This window comes from Lagopus leucura, unplaced genomic scaffold, assembly GCF_019238085.1.
Source record: "Lagopus leucura isolate 7727_CA_CO unplaced genomic scaffold, USGS_WTPT01 Super-Scaffold_100004, whole genome shotgun sequence".
In the NCBI taxonomy this organism is placed as follows: domain Eukaryota; kingdom Metazoa; phylum Chordata; class Aves; order Galliformes; family Phasianidae; genus Lagopus; species Lagopus leucura.
This window is the reverse complement of record NW_024962264.1, coordinates 52,853,000-52,877,662: the sequence shown is the minus strand read 5'-3', so window position 1 is coordinate 52,877,662 and position 24,663 is coordinate 52,853,000. Positions and strand designations below refer to the sequence as shown.

Below are 24,663 nucleotides of genomic sequence, written 5' to 3'. Positions count from 1 at the left end.
TGGATGCTGGAGATGACATGCTGGCTCTGGCAGGTCCCTGAGGCTCATAGAGCCCTTTGGTGTCACGTGCATACATAGAGGACAGGAAAAAGGATGCACAATTAATTCTCTGAGCCAAGGAACTTCTTACTTCATTGTGCAATCTCAGAAAGACCTTTGCAGAAAGCAAATATCTCTAATGCATTTGTTTTACTCCTCGTATGTTGACAAAGCTACGCCCAAGTCATAGCCATCTTTCAGCAGTGCTGCTGTTAGTGGCTGAGACCTGCCACAGACATGAAATCTTCCCGTATCTATTATATAAAGAAAATGAAGACTCAATAGCTGTGTGTTCCAATATTATTTTATTACCTCATTATAGACATCAGTGAATAGAGAGTAAGTGGCTTATATTCTTCCTTGAAAAATACAAAGTTTATCTATTGAATCTCCTGTTTCAAGTATGTCATAAATAACCATTTCTTCTCCATTTATTTAAATTTAAATATAACTATGATGACATTATATTATGCTTCTGTCTCTAAAAACTCAGGATGCATTACAGCTTAACACGCTTAAAGGAACAAAGCAAGGAAATAAAACTGTGAACTGGTAAAAGAAAGCATACCAAAGTAACATAACACTGATATTTAGTTCAAGAGATCATACTTCACAATGGGCACAATTTTCAAAGTATTTCAAACTGCGTGGTTTCAGGTAGCATCACTGAGACCTGTGAAAAGCCCTAGTGACACTAATGTAAAAAAAAAAAAAAAAAGTAACCAGAAATCTCATCTTAAAATGTTTTTCAATTAGAAAAATACAATGTTTAAAACCCAGCATCAGAATGAAACACTTTAATTCTTTCCCTGAATACTTGTTCAGAGAGATGTGTTGAAACTGTTTGATTTCAAATGGGAAACATTTTGAAGGCAGGAGAAACACTATCTGAGAAAGCAGTTCAATCTAGAGTAGAAGAGAGCGAATTATTTGCAGCAGAAAATTTATTACAGGAACATAAAAGGTAGAGGTCTTTTCCTTTCAGAAAAGGCAATTGCTGCTTTCTTGTTTTCAGTTTCAGGATACTGCTTATCAAATCCTTATTGTAGCTACTACCACGTACCACCCTAAGCTCTCATAACAATAACTCTAATATGTGTAATCTGCAATAACCAATTAAATCACTAACCTACGCTCATTCAAGCACAAGACAACAATATCCCAAAACAGGAAGAAAGGCATCACTAAGGCCCTGTGGTTTTCACTGGCTGCTCCAATACGCTGAGTGCAGGGTGAGCTGCACAGCTCTGTCTCCCAAGGCTGAATGAGAGCTTTACTGACTAGAAAAACTGGTATAGCATCATCTCAGATCAAAACAAAACAATATTTACATCTAGTTATGGCCACAAGGACTCAGTGGTCAAGCTGCATTACCTTTCTCTTAAGACATGATGGTACAACAAGTACCAACTGACTCCTGAGAGCCCTCACTTCCACAACCTTTAATGGGCCTGAAGTGTAACTGCAGCAATAACAATGTAGGAGGAGCAGCAGTTCAATTCAGGCTAAAGATACAATGAACTTCACTAAGTCAGGCCACCTCGATGGCAACCAGCATACAATAGTTCCACATATTAACATCACCTCTTGTATAAATTCATTTGAGCACAGCAGAGGGACAATTCTTTCAAAAGCACTATCTATACTGATAAGGCAATTTGCAGAGGGCTCTGAGGAAATGTGTCTCAGATCCCACAAAACAAAGTAACGAGAATGTTTCCTGACATTAAGAACTCATTACTGCGGTGTCCCAAGGATTACTGCATTACAAACAAAGCAAGATGTATTCAAATGCTAAGCTCACTTTGAACAGTAAATGACATAAAAATCTACATACAGTGTGTTAATTACATTCAAGAATAATCAACAAAAATTTCTGTAACCTACAGCACTGTCATTCCAGTGATATGGAACCTTTGTTTCAGGAACAGACTCTGAATCTACTGTTCCATTAATGAATTCAAATCAGTAACTGCACACACAGACAACAGTGCCAATGGCAGGAGAAGGTGCAGAAGCGGATGTCTACAACTCTTAAGAACACTGGGCTAAAAATGCCAAAACATCCTCTGGTCTCACTGGATCTTGAAACTGCTGCAGTCATCCCACAAAGCATTCCACCTTTTGAGCAGATCTCTGACCTGACTGCTCTATTCACGAGCAACTACCAAAGAAGAGATGAAATGTATACAGAGGGCAACTCTCACTCCACTGCCTCACATTTTCAATCACTGCACTCCCTCAAAATTCCTTCGGGTTGCTGAACTATGCAAATGTTTCCAAGAGTGAGTACTGACAGGATATTAGGTACTCTAAGTTCTTTGCCACTGAAGGCTGCTTTGTTCTAGGCAGCTCATGAGAGGTAAGAGTGCCTAAAAAGACCATTATTCCAACTCCACAATTTCTTCATCCAGTTTCAACATTGTACTTACTAAGGGTTATCCCAACACTTCTATATAAATCTTCAGAAATAAAAGAAAAATAGAAAGTAAGCTGAGTAAAAGCAAGACATTTTGAGAGCAGTAAAACATTTCTTGTTGGTTGTATAGCTAGACAAAAGAAATTCAATCACTGCTACAGAAGATCTAGTTAATCAAAATGTGCTTAAATATTCTGTGACCTGATGAACACCAGCCCCAACAGTCACCCACAGACTGACAGGTCAGCTGAAGGCTTTTATGAATGCAGAGCTTTACTTTGGCATATTAAGTACATTTACATGGTGCAAAATGCTTACTTTCCCGTAAGAGAGAATAGGAGAAAATCACCTTTCCTTTAAACCTAAATTTCACCCCAAAATTTTTCGGTGTTCTTTTCAGATCAGGACCAAATTCTCTGCACTTCAGATTCACAGTGCTAGTCCAGTACAAACCTGCATACTTCAAACAAAAGTGCATCTTCCTTTGTTACTATGTCTGTACTTTCTGGTCTTCAAGTTGGTCTGTGCCTGTGTTAGCTGTACATGTTTCATTCACACTTTCTTTCCCTTTCCTAGAAGCCTTCAAACACTTGTCCAGTCTTTTTAGGAAGATGTCTACATCTTGCTTTTTAATTCCAATAGCTGATGCAGCATTGAGGTAAGCACAGGAGTAGTCATTTGTATGTGACATAAAGCCTTTGAAAGTGTAGTTATTCACTGTTTGCACAGACCCACGAGGAACAACCCTGAAATAAACAGAATTGTGATTGAGTTACAAGACGCCTTAAATATTTTTGTGATACACTACAATTAACATATTTGCACAGATTTCTATGCAGTGTAATATCTGCTAAACAAATTCCTGTAGTTGGGCTTGGAATGGGTATTCTCCAAGTTAGTGCTTAAGGATTGCAGTGACTGACAGTGGTTAGCAGATCCTCAATTAGATAAAGTCTGTGGGCACAGGTGAATATTCATTCCCCTCCTCAGCCAAATTTTCATCTTTTCTGCTGGCATTTATGAGCTCCTCAGCATGACGTGAAAGACATCTGCAGCCAACTTTTCTATTCCATAACAAGACCTAACTATCAGACATGCTGTCTCTCCTCAGACAGCCTCTGCAGTCAGCATGCTTGGAGCAGGCTTAGGGCACACATCTGCTCAGCATTGTGTTCTGCAGCCCAAAGCTTCTGGGTTCAAGTGCTTCACAGGGCTCAGACTTCCAAGTAGCTGGAACTACATGTGCACCACTGTCTACCATCCTTTCATGACATTACATACCTTCCCAAACCAGGTCCCTAATCCTTACCGCCTTCTGCCTCCTCTTTCAGTCTACTCCCTCAAATCAGGATCCCAATTTCCTCACACGTATACCTTGGTACTACAGCTCCCCTTTCCCTCATCCGATGACGGTAATCTTTATTCCCTTCTCAAAAGGATGCTGTTCAGCACTGCTTTTACCTCTTCCTCATAGGAAGAACCACTACCTATAACACCCTATTTCTCAGGGCTTTTGGTACACATTCATTCCCTGATAAACCACAACCTTAATCTACCTCTTTCCTTCGTCAAGGAACAACTCACCTTATGGCTACAGTTACAGCTTACACAAGCAATTAACACCAATCAACTGATAGGAATTTGTTATCCCTGCAGAGACAGCCCCTACAGTTCATGTAAGAAACTGTATTCAGACAAATACCACTCCGATTGCCACATCCTTTCCATGCTCAAGTGCTCAAATGCCAGGTTATGGCAAAGCCCGTGTATGAGCAATGCAGGGAGCTGCTATTGCCACCACTGCCACGTAATTCAAGACTAATGTTTAAAATCTGTTGAAATGCCATGTCAAACAGTATATGTACTGCAAAAGAATTGCTTGCATATAAAAGGAAAAGTCTGAAACCTTTGAATCAGACAAAGAGTTGGAGAGCCTTAACTTTTCAAATATGGAATCTCAGCCAGCAATGACTTAGACTGCAGGACATGTCAAGGCTGGGAAAGGTGAATTAAAAAGAGCATCTAACTACAGAACATACAGATTTACTGCCATTTCTCTGTGCAGAAAGTGGAATAATCCAACCTAATGAAGCATACCTTCCGATGTGGAAACAATCAGCACTGATACAGAAAATCACATTCAGTCCACAGCAGAAGCTGGCATGGAAGCAGTAATATTCATATTAAGGAATTCTCCCAAAACAAATTTTAAATCATTCTCTTCTTCTAAAAGGTTTAAGCCAAAATCATTACAAATGATTTATGTTTCCATGTACCAGTACTGCTAAGAATAAATTCAGCTCAGACTGGCTCAAGTTGTAGAATTTTTCTTTTAAATATAGCTAGTTCCAGAAAGTAGGATTTTCTTCCATATGACAGAAAGCTAAGCAGAGTATTAAAAGCTTATTCCCCTGACATCCAGCGCAACCATATTTGTGCTGCAATAAACAAAACAAAGATCTTTCCTAAGCAGCTTACAACCAAACTGTAAGATCAGACAACAGCTGGAAACTAAATGAAACCAAGGGGTTCTAGGAAATAATGACACTAAATTAAAGGGGGATAGATTATCCATTTAGTACACCAAAGCTAAAAGAGAAGGCCTTGCTGCTAACTCGGGCAGGTAGACACATTATTAGTACATAATACTGAGGAAGAAAGGTATAATGCTTTTGGACTTGTAATTGCCAGACTGAAGTCTGTAATCATGAGACAACTGGTAGAAAGTAAATATTCTTTTACATATTTTATGAAATCTCAATACAACTCCCCAGAATTTTCAAATTCACAGCATTCTCACCTCGCTCCTGAAACTTGTCTTGTAAAAAGCATAGATCCAAGCTGGGTAACAGCAGCATCATTATTTTCATCTAGATTCTTCAGTGACATGGCTGAAGTAACAGAAGGTCAGATTAAAACCACTATGAAGCTTCTTTTTTAAACAAACAAACAAAAAAGCACCACAGTGGATAAGGTGTCTTCCAACAATAAAAACCTGTCCAAGGATTTGTGCTCAGGTACAAAAGAAGAATAAGCATAAATATTACATTTTAGCATTTCCAGTTTTCCACAAACTGGTGTGGATTACTTCTTTGGTTGGGCTGCACGTAAGGCAGAGATCCTGCACAAGGGTGTAACATTACTTTGGTGTTCAGCAGAAGTTTTGGTTAGAACAAATATCCCGAGTAGTACAACAATATAAGATGATGTGTACAGCAATTATATCCTAATTTATTTTAAAACCTATTTATTTATAAAGTAACATGCTGACATCTTCTGCCTGCCTTGCCTACAATAATTGATTATGTTGCACAGGAGCAATTTTGTAAAAGGGGCCTGAGTCACAACCCTACTGCTCTGCTTTTATATTAGGTTACCTTATTGGGTTCAATGGTTTCATCTTGGCTTTATAATAATTTAATGGAGTGCAGTGTGCAATGCCTAATGTATAGCAAATGTACATGTTAAGTGCATTATGAATGCACACCATATTAGAATTTCTTTTTAAAGATTTAAAACCCCACAATTACCTAAGGATATGGGATTATGCGGTGTATCCAGCAGTCTCTCATTGTGGATATCTGCCAACTTCTTCAACTCACTTGAAAGATAGGAAAACATTTCCTGGAAGAAAAAAAAGAACAATATTTTTGTTATTGGCTATCAAACACAGAAAATACCACTACTGCACAAAACTTTTAAGTCTCTATTACAACCTTTATAAGTGCATCGAATAAGTTGGACAGATACTTCTCTGAAATCCATCTACAAAGGAACAGCTCCATTTCCTTAACCTTGTTCTTCCTCTCAGGATGGCAGAATGCTCTCTATCTGATCTAATATACATACTTGGGAGGTCAGCCATTCTCTCTGCGAAACTGAAACCCAGAGGAGCAAAATCTTGAAGAGATTAGCACTCTACAGCAGGTCCTTCCCCATATTAGTATCCTGTTGGAGGAGTTGACCTTTACCCACTCCTGCAAGAGCTTCCCCTCACTCCAGTCCCATGAGCCACAGAATGAACCAACACAAATGACCAACTGCTTCCTGTATTATTTTCTATTGATACGTTTCAGACTAAAACAATCACTTTTTGTTAACACTTGTACAATCACAGCTACCATTAGTTCATAGACCTCTCTTTCTGTACAAGAAAGGCAGTATGCTTTTTTTTTTAAAGAGAAAGATATGAGTACACGTGATTGTATTTTCTACATACATTCCACTGCCAGTCCTCCTCCTATCACCCACCTCTCCTGTACAAGCCTCCTAAAACAACAGAGGTACCTGAATTTCTGATGCCACTTAGATTCCACTCTGATTCTCTGATTGAGAAAGCGTTGTGAAACTAGAGTTCATAAACATTCTGGTTAAGATGCCACTCTCACACATTAAAGCCTACTTCTCTTCCTTCACCTCTGCTTCATTTCTGTGATAATCTATGATAGCTGCTCACAGTCCTCCTCAGTTCATTATCTTCCTCATCACATATCAGCTCAAAATGCAATACAGTAAGAATAAACACCATTCTCCTTATTGTGCTCTTTGGCTGCTTTTTTGTCCTTTTTAATGCTCAGTTTCTCATAAATACCAGCAAAAAGATGCAGATACTGGGTATTCTTTTTAAAAAATACTGAACGCCATCTTTTTCCTCTTTCTGATTGTGCTGCTCATCTACTTCAATGTGACTGCCCGTTTCAGCATCCTCATCAATTTCTGGACCTGACAAGTGATTTTTCATTCCTTAAATAGAGTTGTCTCTCCTGTTTGCAGACCAGTATCCTGCTCCGACCCGCACACTCTGACAAATACAAATTATAGCTTGTGATCAAAATTACGCTCTTAAACAGAGCCTCCCACAGGTCTTATGAAACCAAATGAGTTTTGTAGCAGCTAAGTTAGAAGAATGTTACAGCTGTTTAAGCCACTGCAGTGAGCCCAGCCTCACTTCACGAGCAAACAAATGACCGCCGCTCCTGACCTGTGCTTCCTAATACCATGGGATGAATTCTGCCAGAGAGAAAAAGTAGGATTCTGCTCTATGAACAAATTCGGTTATGGATTCATTATCAACAAGAGCATACAGCTGCTGTAACACTTGGAACAACAACAACAACATGGGAGGCATCTGTGATTCTTTATCAGAACTCAAAATGTGTGAAGAATCATTTATATTTTGCAGAGGCATTCTGAAATGAGATGATTTAGTGGTTTCAATCCATCAGTTTATTTACAGTTCACTTGCAGAAGTTGAAAAACACTTACTCAAATATTCAAACACATCTCCTTTCCCCCTAGTCCATCACCAAATATAAACACATTACTCATGTGTTATTTGCTTTCCACAATGAGCATCGTTAATATGTTTAGCCATTAGATCAGTACTTTTTGTAATCCAATTCATAAATTAATCTGGGCTCCCTCTGCTGGCTATTTACTTTACAGCTGAACTATACATCAACTCTGCCTACTGTGGAGGTATTATCTATGAAACTAGTTCTGAGAAAAACTTCTCTTGGAGCAGGAAGAAATTCCCAAGTAATTCATTTCCGTACATCATGTCTAAGGAACTCTCTCTTGCATCTCTTATAGTACATATTTATTACCTAAGGACTCCAAGGTGTTACAACCAGTGACCCACTGTACAAACATATTAAATAAAATTACACCTAGGTTACTAGATCAGCCTTCACAAATGCAGCAATTTGGCAGAACAGGAGAGAATAGAAAGATGGGGAAAAAAAAAGAATCCAAGTGCACATTTTATGTGTTTGACTGCACACATTCAAAAACTTATTTTTATGAGCTACTGCATTTTGCATTTTCCCACTGGAAGCCCTCGTGTTATTTTATAGATTGTTATAAAATAGATTAATGGCCTTTCCAAAAAAAAAAAAAGAAATATGAAATACAAAATATTCTTGTGAGGTCAAATCTATAACCAACCCCTATTACAAAACATTTCTGTGACGTGGACAATTTATGAGCACCCTAAGCAATTATATACAAATAAGAGTTTACAGAACTGCATTTCTGTGACAGCCAATGAAGCTTTCTCGTTTGGAGCTAACTGTTATGCTGAAGTTGCATTGAACAACCCAAGCACTACATGTCAATTATGTTTCATTGCTTAATTCTCCCTTTCCCCTTAAAAACTTACCAAGCCACAAAACTTCACAGCCCTTTTGTGCTCCATACACACTGACAACTCTCATATGCTGTACCTGAGTCTGATTTGGTCTCATCTTAAGACACTTCGCTGCTGCTGCAGTAGCTGCTCACGACAGAACTGTCACAGCTCCTCTTCTGCTTTATGTATGAGACAGAGTAGCTGCATCTGATGTGCAACCTGATCAGACACTGGGCACACCATTTCATGCACACAAAAAAAGGCTGCAATGCTGAGCATGAAGCCCTGTTACCAGAAGGCTTACTTCCTGAAATGCAGCCAAAAAACAGCAGAGAAAATGCATGTGTACATCTGGAGTACTTACAAATCCCACATAGCCTCATATATAGACACTCTTGAATTGCAATACCAAGAATTTTGTTCTGAATTCGTAATACAGTGTAAACTTTTAAAAATGTACAAAGTTTGAAACCTTTGTAACAACAATAACGGACAACTATTAACAGCATGAAATTCAGCAAAGGAAAATGCTGGGTTCTGTACCTGGGAGTAACACTGGTCACAAATACAGACTGGGAAATGAGTGGACAGAGGGTAGCTCTGCAAAAAGGGACCTTGGGGTGCTGGGCAAAAAGCATTTGAGGGTGCATTAAGCACAGACAGAAATATAAAACCAGTATTTTAACAAACTGTAAAATTTAAACAATTTCCTCCCACTAGTTGTGGTTTTAAATATTTTAGACTCAGATTCACACTTTTTAGGAATGTAAGAATGACTCCAGTCAATCACTCTCAAAAGGATACAGACAGCTGAATACAGATATAAAGAGCTCCATCACATCTCATTTCAGAAGATCAGAATTATTTTGACCATTAGTTTGTTAAGAAAAGACTGCTGACAGATGTAATTGCTGAAAACAAAATGAAGCTACTACCTTTCCACTACTACCAGTATACCAACTAGTTAAGCTGAGTTAACAGGACAGTTACCTACACATTGGAAAACAGTTAACAAGTGTTAAACCTGTCACAGAATGTAGGCTCCCCGCTTTCCATCAATTCTGATGTGATCATTAACTGAAGTCTGCTGCTTATGGTACTATGCAGTGCAGTCACTGTAATTGCTACATAAGTCCTGGATAAAGAAACACATAATGCAAATAGAGTGTTTTAAGACCTAGCAATACAGAATATGGGACACAACATAAACGGTACTGAGAAAATCAAAGGAGTCAATTCAAAAGCTTAACTTTTACATGAGTTCTTCAAAAGCAACAGTATTAACAAATTTGAGTATGGACCTGTTGCCATCATCCACGTTACAAGACCTAGAACCCCTTTCTGAAGTCAGAAAGCCACTTTTAAAAACGTGACATATGCATAAAAAAATAATACTGAGAACCTAGCACAAGTGAGATAAACTACTTCCAATCCTTTCCTCATTATGCTATCGCACATAGTCACAGTTATCAGACAGTATGTGTGCATTACTCTCTTGCTTTTCAGTCCTCAGACTCACCGCACCCTTTTTACCCTCTGTATAATCAATGAATATAAAGATGATATAATTATGAAATAAACAAGAGAGTTTGGCAAATCAGATTATAATAACACAAAGAGAATAGACAGAATGCTTACCCATGTCCTGGGCTCACTGAAAAACTCCAGAGGAAGGATCTCCAGAAGAGATCCTTCCCCACTGGCAGTCAGCTCTTAAATGGGTCTAGGAGAGGTGCAGTCAGGCTCCACCTCTTCTGGCAGCACAGGTGAATTGCCTTCAGCTGTGCTCCCAGGGCTGACTTACTGCTCGTCTCAGGTGATCAATCAGAGGTTCAGGCCATGATCCAGCAGTTCCCATATGCCCTCTTATAGCAAAGCATACAACCTCATACTCCACGAATGCCATCCTCTCAGAAAACATCATTCCATGTACATGTTCCTCTCTCTCCTACAATCTCCTTCCTATATTAAAAAGTATCCCCGTGCAGGAGAAAAATGGGACAGATGCAGCAGGGGACACAAAGAGAAACTGCCACCGTGCCAGTTCAAACAGTCAACTCAGAAGAAGGCTTTAATCTGCTCACAAGGAGCTGAATCAGCAATGGAATTCACCCAGTAGAAAGCTGTGTCCTCTGCATCCCCTACAGCCTTTGCACCCATTGGAACTGGCTCAGCTTCCCCGACAGAGCTGCCCAAACATCAGGCAGCTACCCAGGCCTGAGGCAGCAGGGCATGTCCAAGCTTTCTGTCAGGGCCTGGGACACCTGTGGAAGGTGCCCAAAGAGAAGAACTGCTCAGCACTGGCACAGAGCATTGGGAGGTGGGCAGGCTGAGGCGGCTCCTCCCACCTTGAGTTGAGGGACTGTGCCACAGAATCATAGAATGATGAAGTAGGTTGGAAAGGACCTTGGTCTAGTCCAACCCCTTGCCATAGACAGGGACACCATCCTGGCTGACTCTGAACTCATACAAGATTTGCTGCTCCAATCAGGTGCACAAAAGACTATGGGGCAGAGTGGGGTTCATCCCAGGGTACTGAAAAAAACTTGCAGATATTATCCCGATTATTTTTCAGCGACTTTGGGAATCAGAGGAAACTGGATGCTGGCAAATATTGTTCCAATTTTCAAGAAGGGCAAGAAAGACGACCCTGGTAATTACAGGCCTGTCAGTCTCACTTCGGTGCCTGGTAAAATTATGGAGAAGATCATAATGGGAGTTGCTGAAACGCACGCGAATGACTGCAGCCATTGGTCACAGCCAACACAAGTTCAAAAGAGGAAGGTCCTGTTTAACAAACTTAATTTCCTTTCATGACAAGGTTATCCATCCAGTTGACCAAGAAAAGCCATCTCGTGTGATCTTTTTGGATTTCAGCAGAAATTTCTATACTGTCTTTCACAGCATTCTTCTGGACAAAATGTACAGCATGCAGCTAGACAAGTACATGGCATGATGAGTGAACAACAGACTAATGGGTTGAACTCAAAGGTTTAGAGTAGATGGGGTTACCGAAAGCTGGAGACCAATTACTAGTGGGGTACCTCAGAGCTCCATCTATGGGCCAGTTCAATGTTTTTTATAAATGATCTGCGTCCAAGACTGTAATGCACACTAAGTTTACAGACAGTACTAAATTAGGAGGAGCAGTTGATGTCCCCAAGGGCAGAAAGGTCTTCTGAGAGATCTTGACTGACTAGTGGGTTGGGCAATCAGCACTAGTCAACAGCAAGTGCTCAATTCTGCAGCTGGATTGGGGTAATTCTGGATACACGTACTGTCAGGGAAATAAGAGGCAGCCGTGCACATCTGGAAGTTCTGGTTGACAGCAAATTGAGTATGAGTCAATAGTATATCATGGGGTGCTTCAGTCCCAGCACTGACAACTGAGAAAGGGAAGGGATTGTCCCACTCTGCTCTGCACTGGTGCAGCTTCAACGTCAAGCACCGAGTGCATGTTAGCACACTGTAATATAACAAAGATGTACAAGTATCAAAGAGGGTCCAAAGGAGGGAAACAAAGATGGTGAAGTGTCTAGAGGGCCCTATCAAGAGCAGATGAGATAATGTAGTTTGTTCAGCCTAAAGGAAGCTGACAGGAGGCCTTGTGACATCTCCTCATGATGAGAGTGGAGGGACAGTGCTAATCTACTCTCTGGTGACAGTGACAGGATCTGAGGGAACAATATACAGCTCTGTCAGGGGAGGGCCAAGTTGGATATTAGGAAAAGGTTACTCATCGGAGGGTGGTGGGCATGGAACAGACTCTTGGTAGCAGTGGTGACAGCAGCTGGAATTCAAGGAATGTTTGGACAATGCTCTCAGACGAAGGGCTTGAATCTGAGGTGGTCCTGCACAGAGCCAGGAGTTGGACCTGATAATCCTTGTGGGTCCCTTCTAACTCAGGGTATTCTATGACTAGTTCTTTCCCTTGGTTGTGTGAGATTAACCTCTTCTCAGTGATATTCTGGTTTTTCTGGCCTGAACTCAAGTAACCTGAAATAACACTAGTGAATAAGTGTAAAAAGAGAAAGAAATACTGGAAGTTTTTTATAGCTGACTTTGTGTGAGTAGGTACAACTGAACCAATATAGAAAGGAGTACTCAGTGTCAACCTATAAATAGCTCCTGCTGAGAGCCTAATAGCTCTGCCTCTGCCTTCACAGAGCACAGGCAATAAACCATCATTATTACATTTTTACAATTCAGGAACAAACACATTTAAGCAAAAAAAGGTTTCTATTTCTACAGCAAATCCAATAAAAGAAAAATATTTATGCCATATATAAGGCTATGTTTATAGAGTATACTCATGTTGAAGTAAAACAGACCTGAAATTGTAAAAATGTAATGCTTTATTCACTTTAGAATTCTACTTCCAAGAAAATGATATGATTTAAAATAATATACAGCTATTCATTAAGACAGTTTACTTACAAGTAACTTATTATTCATAACGTGGCAATAATTATACTGCTCATTACATATCTGATGCAAGTGTAAGTCTAACATCAAAATCAGTTTTGCAAAAAACATGATAAAGTCACTTGAAGTTTTTCTGGAGATGAGAAGAAGAGGGGAAAAATATATAAATTTGCTTTAAATGAAGATACAAACCCACATATGGTGATAATACACTGGTTCAGAACGAAACATTAGAAACTACATTCCACTACTGGTAGAAGAGTGACTGCTTTCAGCCTTTCACAAACCATGTTTTCACATAGCTTGCACAGATCACACCATAGCCTTTGAAAGTCAACCCTGCTGTTCTCATATTGTAGCCACTCCTATGGGGTCTCAATTCCAGTACAGAATTTCCGCATGCCAGTACAAGGAACTAGAAACAAGTCATGGCACACAGCACTATCATCCTGCTCAGGTATCAGAAGCAGCAGCAAGCTGCCAGCAGGAGACAAATGAAACGTATTTCCTAAATAAATTAAGGTATGTAACAAATCACTCATGATTTAAAACTATTAATTTACAGTACTTAATGCACAACATTTCCTTACCTAAAACATTCTATAAAAAGAATTCTCTGTATTAAAGCTTACAGATAGCAAAAACAAGCCTTTTAGTACGTCCAGAACTGAAGATGACTCAAGATGTACAAGTTCCAATTTTAGAACACTTAATATTTTGAAAACTCGGTTATATCCAACACAGAACATGCATGGGAGAGGCAGAGGAGAAACCTAGCTCTGTATCTAGATGGATGCCTTAAATGACAATCTTTTAATCTTTTTGTGGCCCAGAACACTGAATCAGAAACTGTGATCTTCTTGAGAATACGGTACATAGCATTTAACACTACCATAGCACAATAGCATAATATGGCCAAATGAAGATGAGCAAAGACCCCTGGGATGAGCACTGCGATCATTACACAGCACAGCACTTCTCAGATTGTACTGGACAAAATTCTATTGCATCAGTCGTACTCTTGAACAATAAATATGAATACTGTATGAGATAGTTAAGCTGATGTAAAATCTCTCATTTGAAATATAAGAAGGAAATGAAACTCATGCATGAACATTATTTGCTCAAGCAGTAACTGTATCATATTGCCTTTCCAGATTAAGAGCTGTAAACTCCAAAGAAATTTAACGGTTTTCAAGACAGAAACAGGATTTACTACATGAAGCAGTTTTGCAACAACACTTTAAGAGCTGAATTCAAGAAAACGCTGCTTCCCAAAAACTTTACCTTTCTCTCTTTCAGTAACCGTTTGTAGCCACTGGCACCTAGAGACAGAAGTGTAATGAGGACATCTAAAGAAGGAGATGCAGAAGCTCTTCCTGAAAAAGCAAAGCAAAACAAAACAAAAGGTACACGTTAAGTTTCTGAAACAACAAAAACAAACAAAAATTATACGAAAGAAAGTTGATAATCAAATTTTCTACGCTTATTTTGCATGGATGAAATCAATTTGTGAGCTACTTACCTGGATACATTTTGCTGATCTCCTGAATGAAGGACTCATTGAAGCCAGCAATGATAGCACCACCTACTGGAACCATAAAATTTTTGTCCAGGCTCTGAACAAAAGCATCTATTCTGCCTACTCGAGCACCCTTTATCAAAAGGAAAAAAAAATCCACAGCAAGTATTAGGAAAAAACATGGGAAAGCATAATAATTACCCATAATCCAGCAATAAAACGAATATAATTCCTAAAACTCCCTCAGATATTTTATTTGTGATGAAGAATTTTAAATCACAGCATTACCTTTGCTCAGCATTGCTTACAATTTTTTTGCTGTCTGCTAACACACCATCTTCAGCAACCTTCATTTGCTATGATTTAAAATATTGGTTTTAGTTCCTGCATGTCTTCAAAAGTCCAGCTCATTTGCAGCAACTATCAAAAAAATTCTCTTGGAATTGAATGGGAATTACACAGTTAACACTGTAGAATTCAAAACGTGCCACAGATTCTGGCAGTAAAAGGCTACAGGTTAATGCCTCACCAGAAAACAAAACTACCTTTTTTGACATATACATGTAATCTGCATCAAAACAAATGGACTGTGACAGCGTTCCTTCATATAATGCTGCCTGCAAAATTAAGATCCAGGTAACTTCCTCAAAGACTTTCCCTCTTCCTGGAAAACAAAATGCCCCTAACATTTAGGCAATTAGGAAAAAAAAAGCACAGTGATTCTGCAGTGCAACTTCAGTTTTAGGAATACAGTATCAATGAACTGTGCAATTAAGAAGCATGCATCATAACAGAAGCTGGAAAGTCTATTAACAATCATACATACTAAAGAGTATTCAACTACATACATAAGTACTTCGTATTAAAATCAAGGAACAGAAGCAGAGCTAACGTCTGTGACAAAGAGTGAAAAAGGCAGATAAAACTAAAAGTCATTTCTGTGTTTTACTATGACAGTGCATGGGGGACAGGTATACATTTGATTTCATTAGTAACTACTTCCACACGGACTGTACATTTTCTATCAGAGGAAATAAATTCTTGTAAATAAATGACAGCTCAAATGTATACGTTCCCAGAACCCAAAAAGAGAAAACAAACCATCTACCAAGAAGCTAAGGAAAAACACAGAAACAGAAATATGAACAGTTCTATTTGTGGCTTTGCAGCCTGAGAAAATCATCAGATATGACATAATATGCAGCAAAACTCAGCAATCCCACAGCCTCCTTCATGTTAGAAGTTCACTACAATTAAGCAAGTTAAATGCAGTGCCCACGTATCATCACAAATCAAACAGATACAGTGTTCTATTTCACACGCCATTGCAACTTCTGTCACATTCCTTCAGTCTCTCAAGATAAATTTAGAAATGCTAACAAGATCCAGCTGCTCTTTGCTCATTTAATAACAGTGTCTTCTTAATCAGAAAAAAATTATCGGCATATACATAATAGTTCAGGATTCCCTGGATCCTGTTAAAATACATAGGCAACAGGGAGAACAGAGAAATATCAAAGAAACATTGCATGAACTTGCAATGAGCAAAAATGCAGGCATTGTATGCTTTGTGGCTGATCTTAGGTATTAAACAATTTGCTCTGCAAAAACAGCAAGAAGAAATTGAACCTGTTTTGAATACAACATTGAATTCAACAGTTTTTTCAGGTGTTCTCTGTGCCAGCAATACTGACAAGTGACAACGCTTACACAGTGCTGCTGTACCACCTTGTGCCTTCAGGATTGTGCCAATCAAACATGTGATTTGGAGAATTTAGAAATGGAAGAAAATTTGAAAATCAGTAACTCGTTCTGCTGAAGCCTTAATTCCCATTCAAGTACAACCAATTATTTCATGATTGTAGGTCATTATGTCAATAATTTTATGAGGTATTTTAAGAAAGATTAATAAGGGTATCTCTCCATTATAAAAGACAGCTGAACATAAACGAAGCCTAAACAAACTTGATTACACAAAAAGCCAACAATAGAAACAACAAACATTCTAAGGGTTATTTCCTTCTGCTCCGCATTCTCAGAAAGTAGTCCAATTATAGGATATGTGTGGGATTAATTTCCAAGCTGTGACACATGGTAAAACTTGCTAGCATTGTCTATGATTAGAGGTTTTCTCATGCTTGTTAAGAATATATATATATATATATATATATTTGAAATGCACAGTTCCTACCTGCTGGATAAGATGCATACATTTTGAAGATTGAACTCCATATGCATTGTTGACAATATGGGGAATGTCATAATTAGCACAAATTTTAGCCAATTCCTCCAGCCTATGAGCATAAAATTGTAATTTAGAGAAATACTAATCACTGTAATCCATGTTATCAATCAGACCATTAAAAGACTGAAAGGTCTACAAGAAGGTCAGAAAGAGGAAATAAACTTTCTTGTTTACTGCCTCGTGTCAGCAGTAATCACCTTTAGCAACAAAGGCTAAGAAGGAAGTTCTATTAACTTTTATGTGTATTACAAATGGTTGAACTAGGCAGAGATTTTTCATGCTTTGCTGAAAGTTTTGTCCAGAACCCAGTACCCAGATCTCAAATCATCCTTTCAGATATTTTCCTATTTTAGTGATAATTAACAGAATTGCAGCTATTCATACATTGTCCTTTTCTTTTAGCATTCAACCTGAAAACAGTTTGATGGAAGTTTCAAGATGTGTTTGAGGAACTGAGAACTTCATAAAAGAGGAAGCCTTTACAGGTTTCTATCTTTTTTTCCCCTAAGAACCAGTGCTTCAGCCCTTTGGCCGAAATCTCACTTGCATAGTTCAGCTCAACTGAGCAACAGAAAAACAATTCTTCAAAAGGGCTGGATACCCTTAAAATGATACCCTTGAAAATGACTGGATGTGGAGATCAAAACATTAAAACTTCGTTTAACTGTTTGCTCAGGAAAAAAAAAAAAAAAAAGGAAAATTTTCATCTGCCTTTAGAAATTCCTGGAATTACAGAAAGGCCAATTTGGATTCTTTCTCAGTGAAGCTAAGATTTAATTGAATGCAAAGGTCATTTCCATTGAGAGACTTCAGCTTTTTAAGCACACATGTTGTTAGTAACCTTTCCAAAGCACTCCAATCACGCTCTTATTTTTTTTAATACCTTGATTTCTAACAAACTTGCAAATATCTTTTAAAAAGAAAATCCATTTCAAAAATAAATACTTAATAACTTGAAGTGATTATAAAGATTATTTTTAAAAAGCACCAGAAATATCCAAGTCTTGAATGCATTTTTCCTCTGTCTATTTTTGTGCAGCCTCTCACTGTAATTTACTGACATCCATATAAAATGTGACAAGAGGTGACATTCTTTTGTATTCTATTTCTATTATACTGCCTTGTGTTCTTTTGTAATGCAAAACTCAGCTACAAACCTCAGATTGAATTTTCCAAACCTCAATCCCTAGGAAAACAACATCATCACAGTACTATTCCTAAAGAAATTACAGGCATGTAAAGCACAAGTTTGGCTAGGTAACACTTGTAGTGTAATGCATGCATTCATCTTCAACAGTCAAGATATTCAGCAGGAACTGCATGTCCTGTAATTTTTCTCATTTACCAACATTCTGAACCCTGAGTTAACAGGAAACATTACACCAGGCAACGTTTTTGCCCTTTGATTTGCTGGTCTTGCTCACTCAGACTCATTCCTCACCTTCCAACAAGACTCAAATAAAATAGTTTCCACTCATATGCTGTTTTTTTTCCAAGTGCAGGTAGAGAAATTCCCAATCTAGAAACAGAGGGTTCTCTACTACTCTGTATGGCTGATCATCTTTCTCACCTGCTGAGTCCCAGCGAAGCAATATGCTAGCTGCTACAGATCCAGAAAACAGAAAAAGCACTTTTTCTACAAATATTTCTTTGAATAATTGATCCATGCTACAACAAAGGACAGGAGTGCCACAGTTTGAAAAGAATATGTGATTCTAGATGGAAAGCAAACAATAAAGCACACCGGCTTGTATGCTTCCAAAGCTTAAATTAAACCATTAAGAGCAGCTAGTCATATCAGAAAAATAAAGCATAAAAGCAAGTTGGTTACTACTCAAGTTCCCAAAAGTCACAAATAGCATAAATGGCGAAATATTTCTCTATGTCCTTTCTTTCACTCCTGTCTGTGAAAGTTCATAAAAAACAACAACTTTGGTCTTTCTTCTAATACCAATGAAAGTGACAAAGTGGAGAATTCTATTAAGTCCATTAATTAACCAGAAAGTCACCTCTTGCCTTCGGCTCTCTTTTGAATACAGTGCCTCTAGAGACAGCCTGTAGCAATAGGTAGAAGACAGAAGACTGAAGTCTTTCTAGTAAGGGGATTTATACAGTGGTACATATTATCAATAAAGTCTCATAACGCTTCGAAGGAGCTATAGGTCTTATCCTAATCATTCAACAATCCTAACTCACTTAAAATTTTAAAACTTCACCATCACAACTAAACAAAGCCTTAACAATGTAAATTGTTTAAAAGCAGACACATAAAAATGGTATCCTCCAGAAATGCTTTATTCTCCTTCCTGTAGGAAGATGGATGTTATGGCCTTCAGTAGTTGACAGTATCCTTTAAATAGAAAGTGCATTCAAATTCTCTTATATCTGTGGTATATCATAACACAGTGCCACTACCTAATATTTCATCTCTTAGTTGCAGAGAACAAAACAATTGCATGTCAAAAAAAGGAGGCAGATAAGGAAAAGATTCATTTACCAAAGCTATAAAATAGACCATTCAATTTTGATAGCTTTGATTTAAGGTAGCCAATAAATTTGGAACTCAACTTCAAACAACATTCTGACAGAATTATTTGCTTTTAACTTCCCTCTAGCAACTAGGCTAAATCTATGATAAATACTGTTTTTCAAATATTTTAGAACTAATTTACGTGCAGAAATAATGTCTCAAATATTCTGTTTCTCATCTCCTAATTGCAGTGCTCATCTCTGCTTCAGAAAGTGCTTGAACTGACACATTTGCAGCAACTACAGAAGTTATGTATATGGACACACCATAGGAAGAAAGAATGCAAGGTAGTTTAGGTTTCTTTTAATGGTGATTTAACAGCTGGAAATTGTAAGTTGTAGGCAATCAGGCTATAAATGTAAATGTTCAAACCCAGATACATGACAGTAGAGCAAATCTTATGTTATACTCTCATAGCACTGCCATACATGCTTTCGAGGGTTTCCCCACATCAGTACATCTTTAGTAATGCTACAGACATCACCATAATGCAGGAAAAAGCAACTCAAGCAATGATTTTAAATGTTGGTGATAGGTTATTTTTCTTAGCAGTTGTATTAGCCTAGGAAAATTCATCATTAGCTAGAAGAAAAGAGTAGAAAAGGGAGGATGAATATTAACATCTGGCATTAGCTCTGGAACTATACCTTCTGGACCACATTTCTATGAGATTCTACTCTTACTACTTCCACAAAATCCCATAAGAAACCTCTGTCAAAGTGGCATTAATTTCAGCCAAAGTGACCATTATTAACCTTCATTCATAAGGGAGAAAGAAGACCTTCTCTATCATTCTCATTTTCCTAATACATTTTTTGGAAACATTTGGAGCATTGTTTCACAACATGCCATCACCCTTAAACACAGGGACTGAAGCATCTTCACTAGATGCACTTCACTTACTGGCAGTAACTGAGCATTCAAAACATGTAGGTTTTTTCACTGACAACAAATAACGTACTTCTTATGAAGTCTACTTACCTATCAGGTATCCTTGGAGCAAAGCAAGATGTTGTAGAATGCACACAAAGAATATTTTCAGCACCAAGAGTTTTGATTTTAGCCTCCACTGCTTCAATATCTGTCCGTAGCTCATCGCCTTCTAATACATTCTCTATCACCACAGGCTCAAAACCTAACAAAAACAAGATCCAAATGTACATCAACGAATCTCCAACTAATTGCGGGCTTTTCATTTCAACATAAACCCCAAAAATGTACATTTTTTCTTTTAACAGATAATTTCAGACTTAGTTTAATAATATAGGCACGTTAGCACAGAATTGCCTCTGTTTAGATGTTTTTATCCAATGAATCTTTTATATCAAAAACCAGAATCATAGTATGGCTTGGTTTGGAAGGGAACTCAAAGATCACCTAGTTCCAACAGTCCCACTGCAGGCAGGGTTGTCAGCCACTAAATCAGAGGGCAGTAGATCAGCTTGCCCAGAGCCCCATCCAAACTGGCCTTGAAATGAAATGTTTCCTAGGAACTAGGATGAGAACCTATGCCACCACTTGCTCAGGTATGACCCTTTTTCAGTTCATGCACATATCCCCTACTTGCCATTTCCTTGATTCCATGGGTCTGTCTGCAGGAGGGGACAGCTTTGGAGCAGTGATGGACTTCTATCCTTAGTTTACTTACAGTCTGGTAGACAGGGAATTTCTTTTGAGAAGGAAATAAGGTTTGAACTAAGAAAGGCACCAAACTTATTTCCTGACTGAGCACTGACACACCAAGATTAAAAACAAATGGGGCAGCTAACACTTGCCACGTTCCAAAGTAAAACACCATGGCAGTCAACTTGTCACCTTCTGATCCCAATTTCAAAGACACTTTTTATTTTTTGAATAAATTTTAGAAGGGATTTGAACCACAAACCAAAGATTGGCATCATTCTCAGGAAAGCAAATTAGGCATCTATCTAAAAAATGAACTCTAACTTACTTAGTATTGTGCTCTTTGCTAAGAAACCACAATATTATATACATCTCCCTACTTCAGCATACTCCCACATTCTGTAAGGCAATAGGAAAATACGCCTGATTTCATGTTAGAAATCAGATGTGTAGAAATAAAGCACTTACAACTACTATACATTAGACCTTTTCTGGATATGATTCCAAGTATATAAATTCACTCTGAAAGATAAAGTTTTGTATCTGTTAGAAAAGCACACCATGCAACCAGTCATCCCCCTGTTACCTGCAGTTATCATCGACTTAAAGCAAGATTTCTGGTCTATACGTGGCCAAATAATGTATTTTGCCTTTGGTCTCTTGTGCCGCAATGTTAAAAAACACAGAGTCAGACTCATGCCAGTTGCCATAGGAACCACAAAGCAATTGGTCACCGTCCGGACACCTGCACATGAAAAAGTAAGTCAGAAATTAACATGAAGAACACATGACATTTTGCCAAAAAAGAGAGATTTTCAGATGTACACCTACCAGCCTGCTTTATAATATCCAGAACAACTGAATTAGTAAGCTTGTTCAAAAGGCTAGACCCTGCAGCTTTAGGCTGGACTGCAGAAATATCTCCTGATCTTCCAATTCCATGGATCAACCTGAACAAAAAAGGTTGAAAACACACATCAAGATTTGTCATGCTGCAAAGCAATAATTCTTGCTACTGGAAAGCATTTAATTTGACAAACAACTGTGGAAGATTTTGTATCCAATGCACTCTCATGAACTCCATTGCAACCATCTACGTATATTAGGATGAAATTTTTTTGTTTTGTCTTGAGCAATAGACAAACAATATTCCATAAAGCAAATAAAAAACTTCAAGAAAAAGATCCAATACAGCAACAGCGTGAGCACCTGCCAGGCTTACTTTTAAGTGCACCCCAGCAATGTCTCAATGCCTACTGAATTAGCATTACAAATGCAGGTATGTCCAGACACAGAAACCCAAAGAACAAGTCAGTTGCCTACAGCAGAGCATAGTGTAGAATACTGCTTCAGAACCACCTCCTGCTACCTTTCCCACTCCCAAAGCTACTAGGCAAAACATTTCAGCAATCAGTGCATGGATGAAAGCCTCTAAACTTTTCCTTGTTCTTGCTGACTCTCAGGTGAAGGTGAGATGTCAGGTAACAAAGCTACCTGAGATCAACAGCAGCTGAATGACAGCCCAGGCTCACTCTGGCCAGAAGCTGGGCATGCCCTCTCCAGCAACACCAGCAATTACTTGAGCACTCTCCCCAGCACAACTCTGCCTTCCACACCTCACAAATCTGAGACTAGAGAGCAGAACAGAAAACAGGAAGTCCAAACTGATGCGTTAGTGGTTTTCTTCATTAATTTTTCATGGTACTTGGGGCTTCTGAAAGACATTAAGCCTAAGTAGTTCAGTTTTCATATGGTAAAGCTCACTAAAATTCTCGTCTCTAATAAGCTTTCGTGCTACTATTTCAAGGAGAAATACACCAAGAAATTTCACTCAGTTTCATTCACGATGGATGAAACTGCAAAGCCACTCAGCACAGAACACTGTGCAAAAAAGAAAAAAAAAAGCTTATCTTCATACTGACATTAATGCAGAGCCTCTAGTTATAGCTTCCAAAGTACCTGCTATAGCCCTTCCAAAGCAAGGGCTTTGAGCCATTAATAGTTCCTTTTATCTTCATAATTCAGCTCACTTCATATAAAATAAATTTTATATAGACTGAATTTTTACATGCCTATCAACTTTTCACATTATAAACATAGCAATGAATATAAAAAAAAACAAATAGCCGTTCACTGGGGATGTTCAGTACTTTACATCTACAATTCAGTAGTTTTGATTGATGCACTGATTAAAAAAAACTGTACAGTATTAAAAAAGCAAGTAATGCATGGATTATCTTAAAACACAAAGACTTCTCCTTGCTTGCAGTCAATTTGGCATCTTAGGCTTGTACTAGTTTTACAGGACATACAGCCAGCAAAATATTTTTGTTACATTCAAGACTGCCCAATGAGTTATTAATGAAAACTTAATACAGGAAATTAGATCGCTTCAATATTGCATCATTCTTTTTTTCTTCAAACGCTACCCAGGTCTCAGATAACTAATTCACAATTAGCATAAGCACTTCAAAATCATCAGTAATAAAACCGAATAATTCAAATAGCCAATAAAACTTGTACCTATAGTGCCTTCGGGCAACAAGTCCTGACGCCACTCTGCCTTCCCTCTCTCCCACACCGCAGTTGCCCAGAAAGTTATTGCTGTCCATTATGGCAAGTTCATGAAGGAAGAGTTCAATGGTGCTTTCATCCCATCCATCTTCAGGGCACTTTCCCTTCATATTCGGAATACAGAAAGATAATTCATAAACTTGGAAATTAAGAACAAACACAACTTGTTCAACTGATGCAGCTCTTAGATGCTGAAACCAGAAGTTAAATAATGACTTTGCCATACATTCAATGCAATTACACTGGCGTACCATGATATTGAGTACTTCTCACTCTCAAGAGCTCTGTAAGGCATACACCAAGCCACTGCAGCACATAGGTGTTGTTCACAACATGTAACGCTGTGGATTATGTGATGTATTCTCAACACAGAAGTGTAATACTACAGAAACTCGGCGGGTAAAACCGGGTGCAGAGAACTGGGATATTACAGAATCCAAAACATTATGAATAGCAACAGTTGCAACACATCTTCACACCTGCGTGTTTTCCTTTGCAGTTATTACCCGGTACATCAGGAAGCTGCAGACAGATTGTCAGCAACTGCAACAGATGCACTCCTTCCTGCGCTCTGCTCTAAGAACCACGCTCGCCTCTGCCTACCCCAAAGCGGATCCCCAGCGGAAAGCCGCCCAAAGCGCGCACAGCACCGCTATTGCAACTCAGCGGGGCAGAGGTCGCTCGTGACGACAAAAGGAACCCAACCGCAGCGGGGTACGAAGGGCCGCAGCGAGCAGAGAGGTGGGCGGCGGAAATCCCCGCAGGGCGGCGGGCCGCCTCGGGCCGCGGGGACGGAGGAGTCGCCGCCCCGCTCTGCGAGCCGCCCCCCGCAGGGCCCGTTACCTGCTCCAGCAGCGCCCGCAGGAGCAGCTCGTGCCCGCGGCGGCCCTGCGCCCCCTGGCGCACGTAGGCGGCGGTCACCAGCCGCTCGCTGGAAGCGAAGTTCTCCGCGTTCATGGCCGAGGGGCGGCGAGCGCGCCGCGGGCCGCTCTCCGCAGCGCGGGGCCGTACGGGCGGTTCCGCCGTCCGCTTCCCGCCGCGGCCGTGCGGGGCAGGTGCTGCGCGTGCGCCGCGCGGAGTCCCGCCTGCACGCCCTCGTGGAGGCTGCGCGCGGCCTCTGCCCGCCGCCGCTCAGCCCGGGCTGGGGGAGGGGGGC

General features: G+C 39.3%; 1 protein-coding gene across 1 annotated transcript; it reads right to left on the bottom strand.

The window, feature by feature from the left end:
• Positions 1–327: 327 nt before the first annotated feature.
• On the bottom strand, positions 328–24,464 carry SEPSECS (Sep (O-phosphoserine) tRNA:Sec (selenocysteine) tRNA synthase). Its single transcript, XM_042872048.1, has 11 exons — positions 24,351–24,464; positions 23,457–23,611; positions 21,765–21,883; positions 21,520–21,678; positions 20,292–20,445; positions 16,727–16,829; positions 14,539–14,668; positions 14,301–14,392; positions 5,989–6,082; positions 5,259–5,349; positions 328–3,204 (listed from the first exon to the last, which is right to left on the bottom strand). Exons 1-11 carry the CDS (start codon positions 24,462–24,464, stop codon positions 2,949–2,951), a joined length of 1,467 nt encoding a protein of 488 aa, XP_042727982.1. The 3' UTR covers positions 328–2,948.
• Positions 24,465–24,663: the final 199 nt, after the last annotated feature.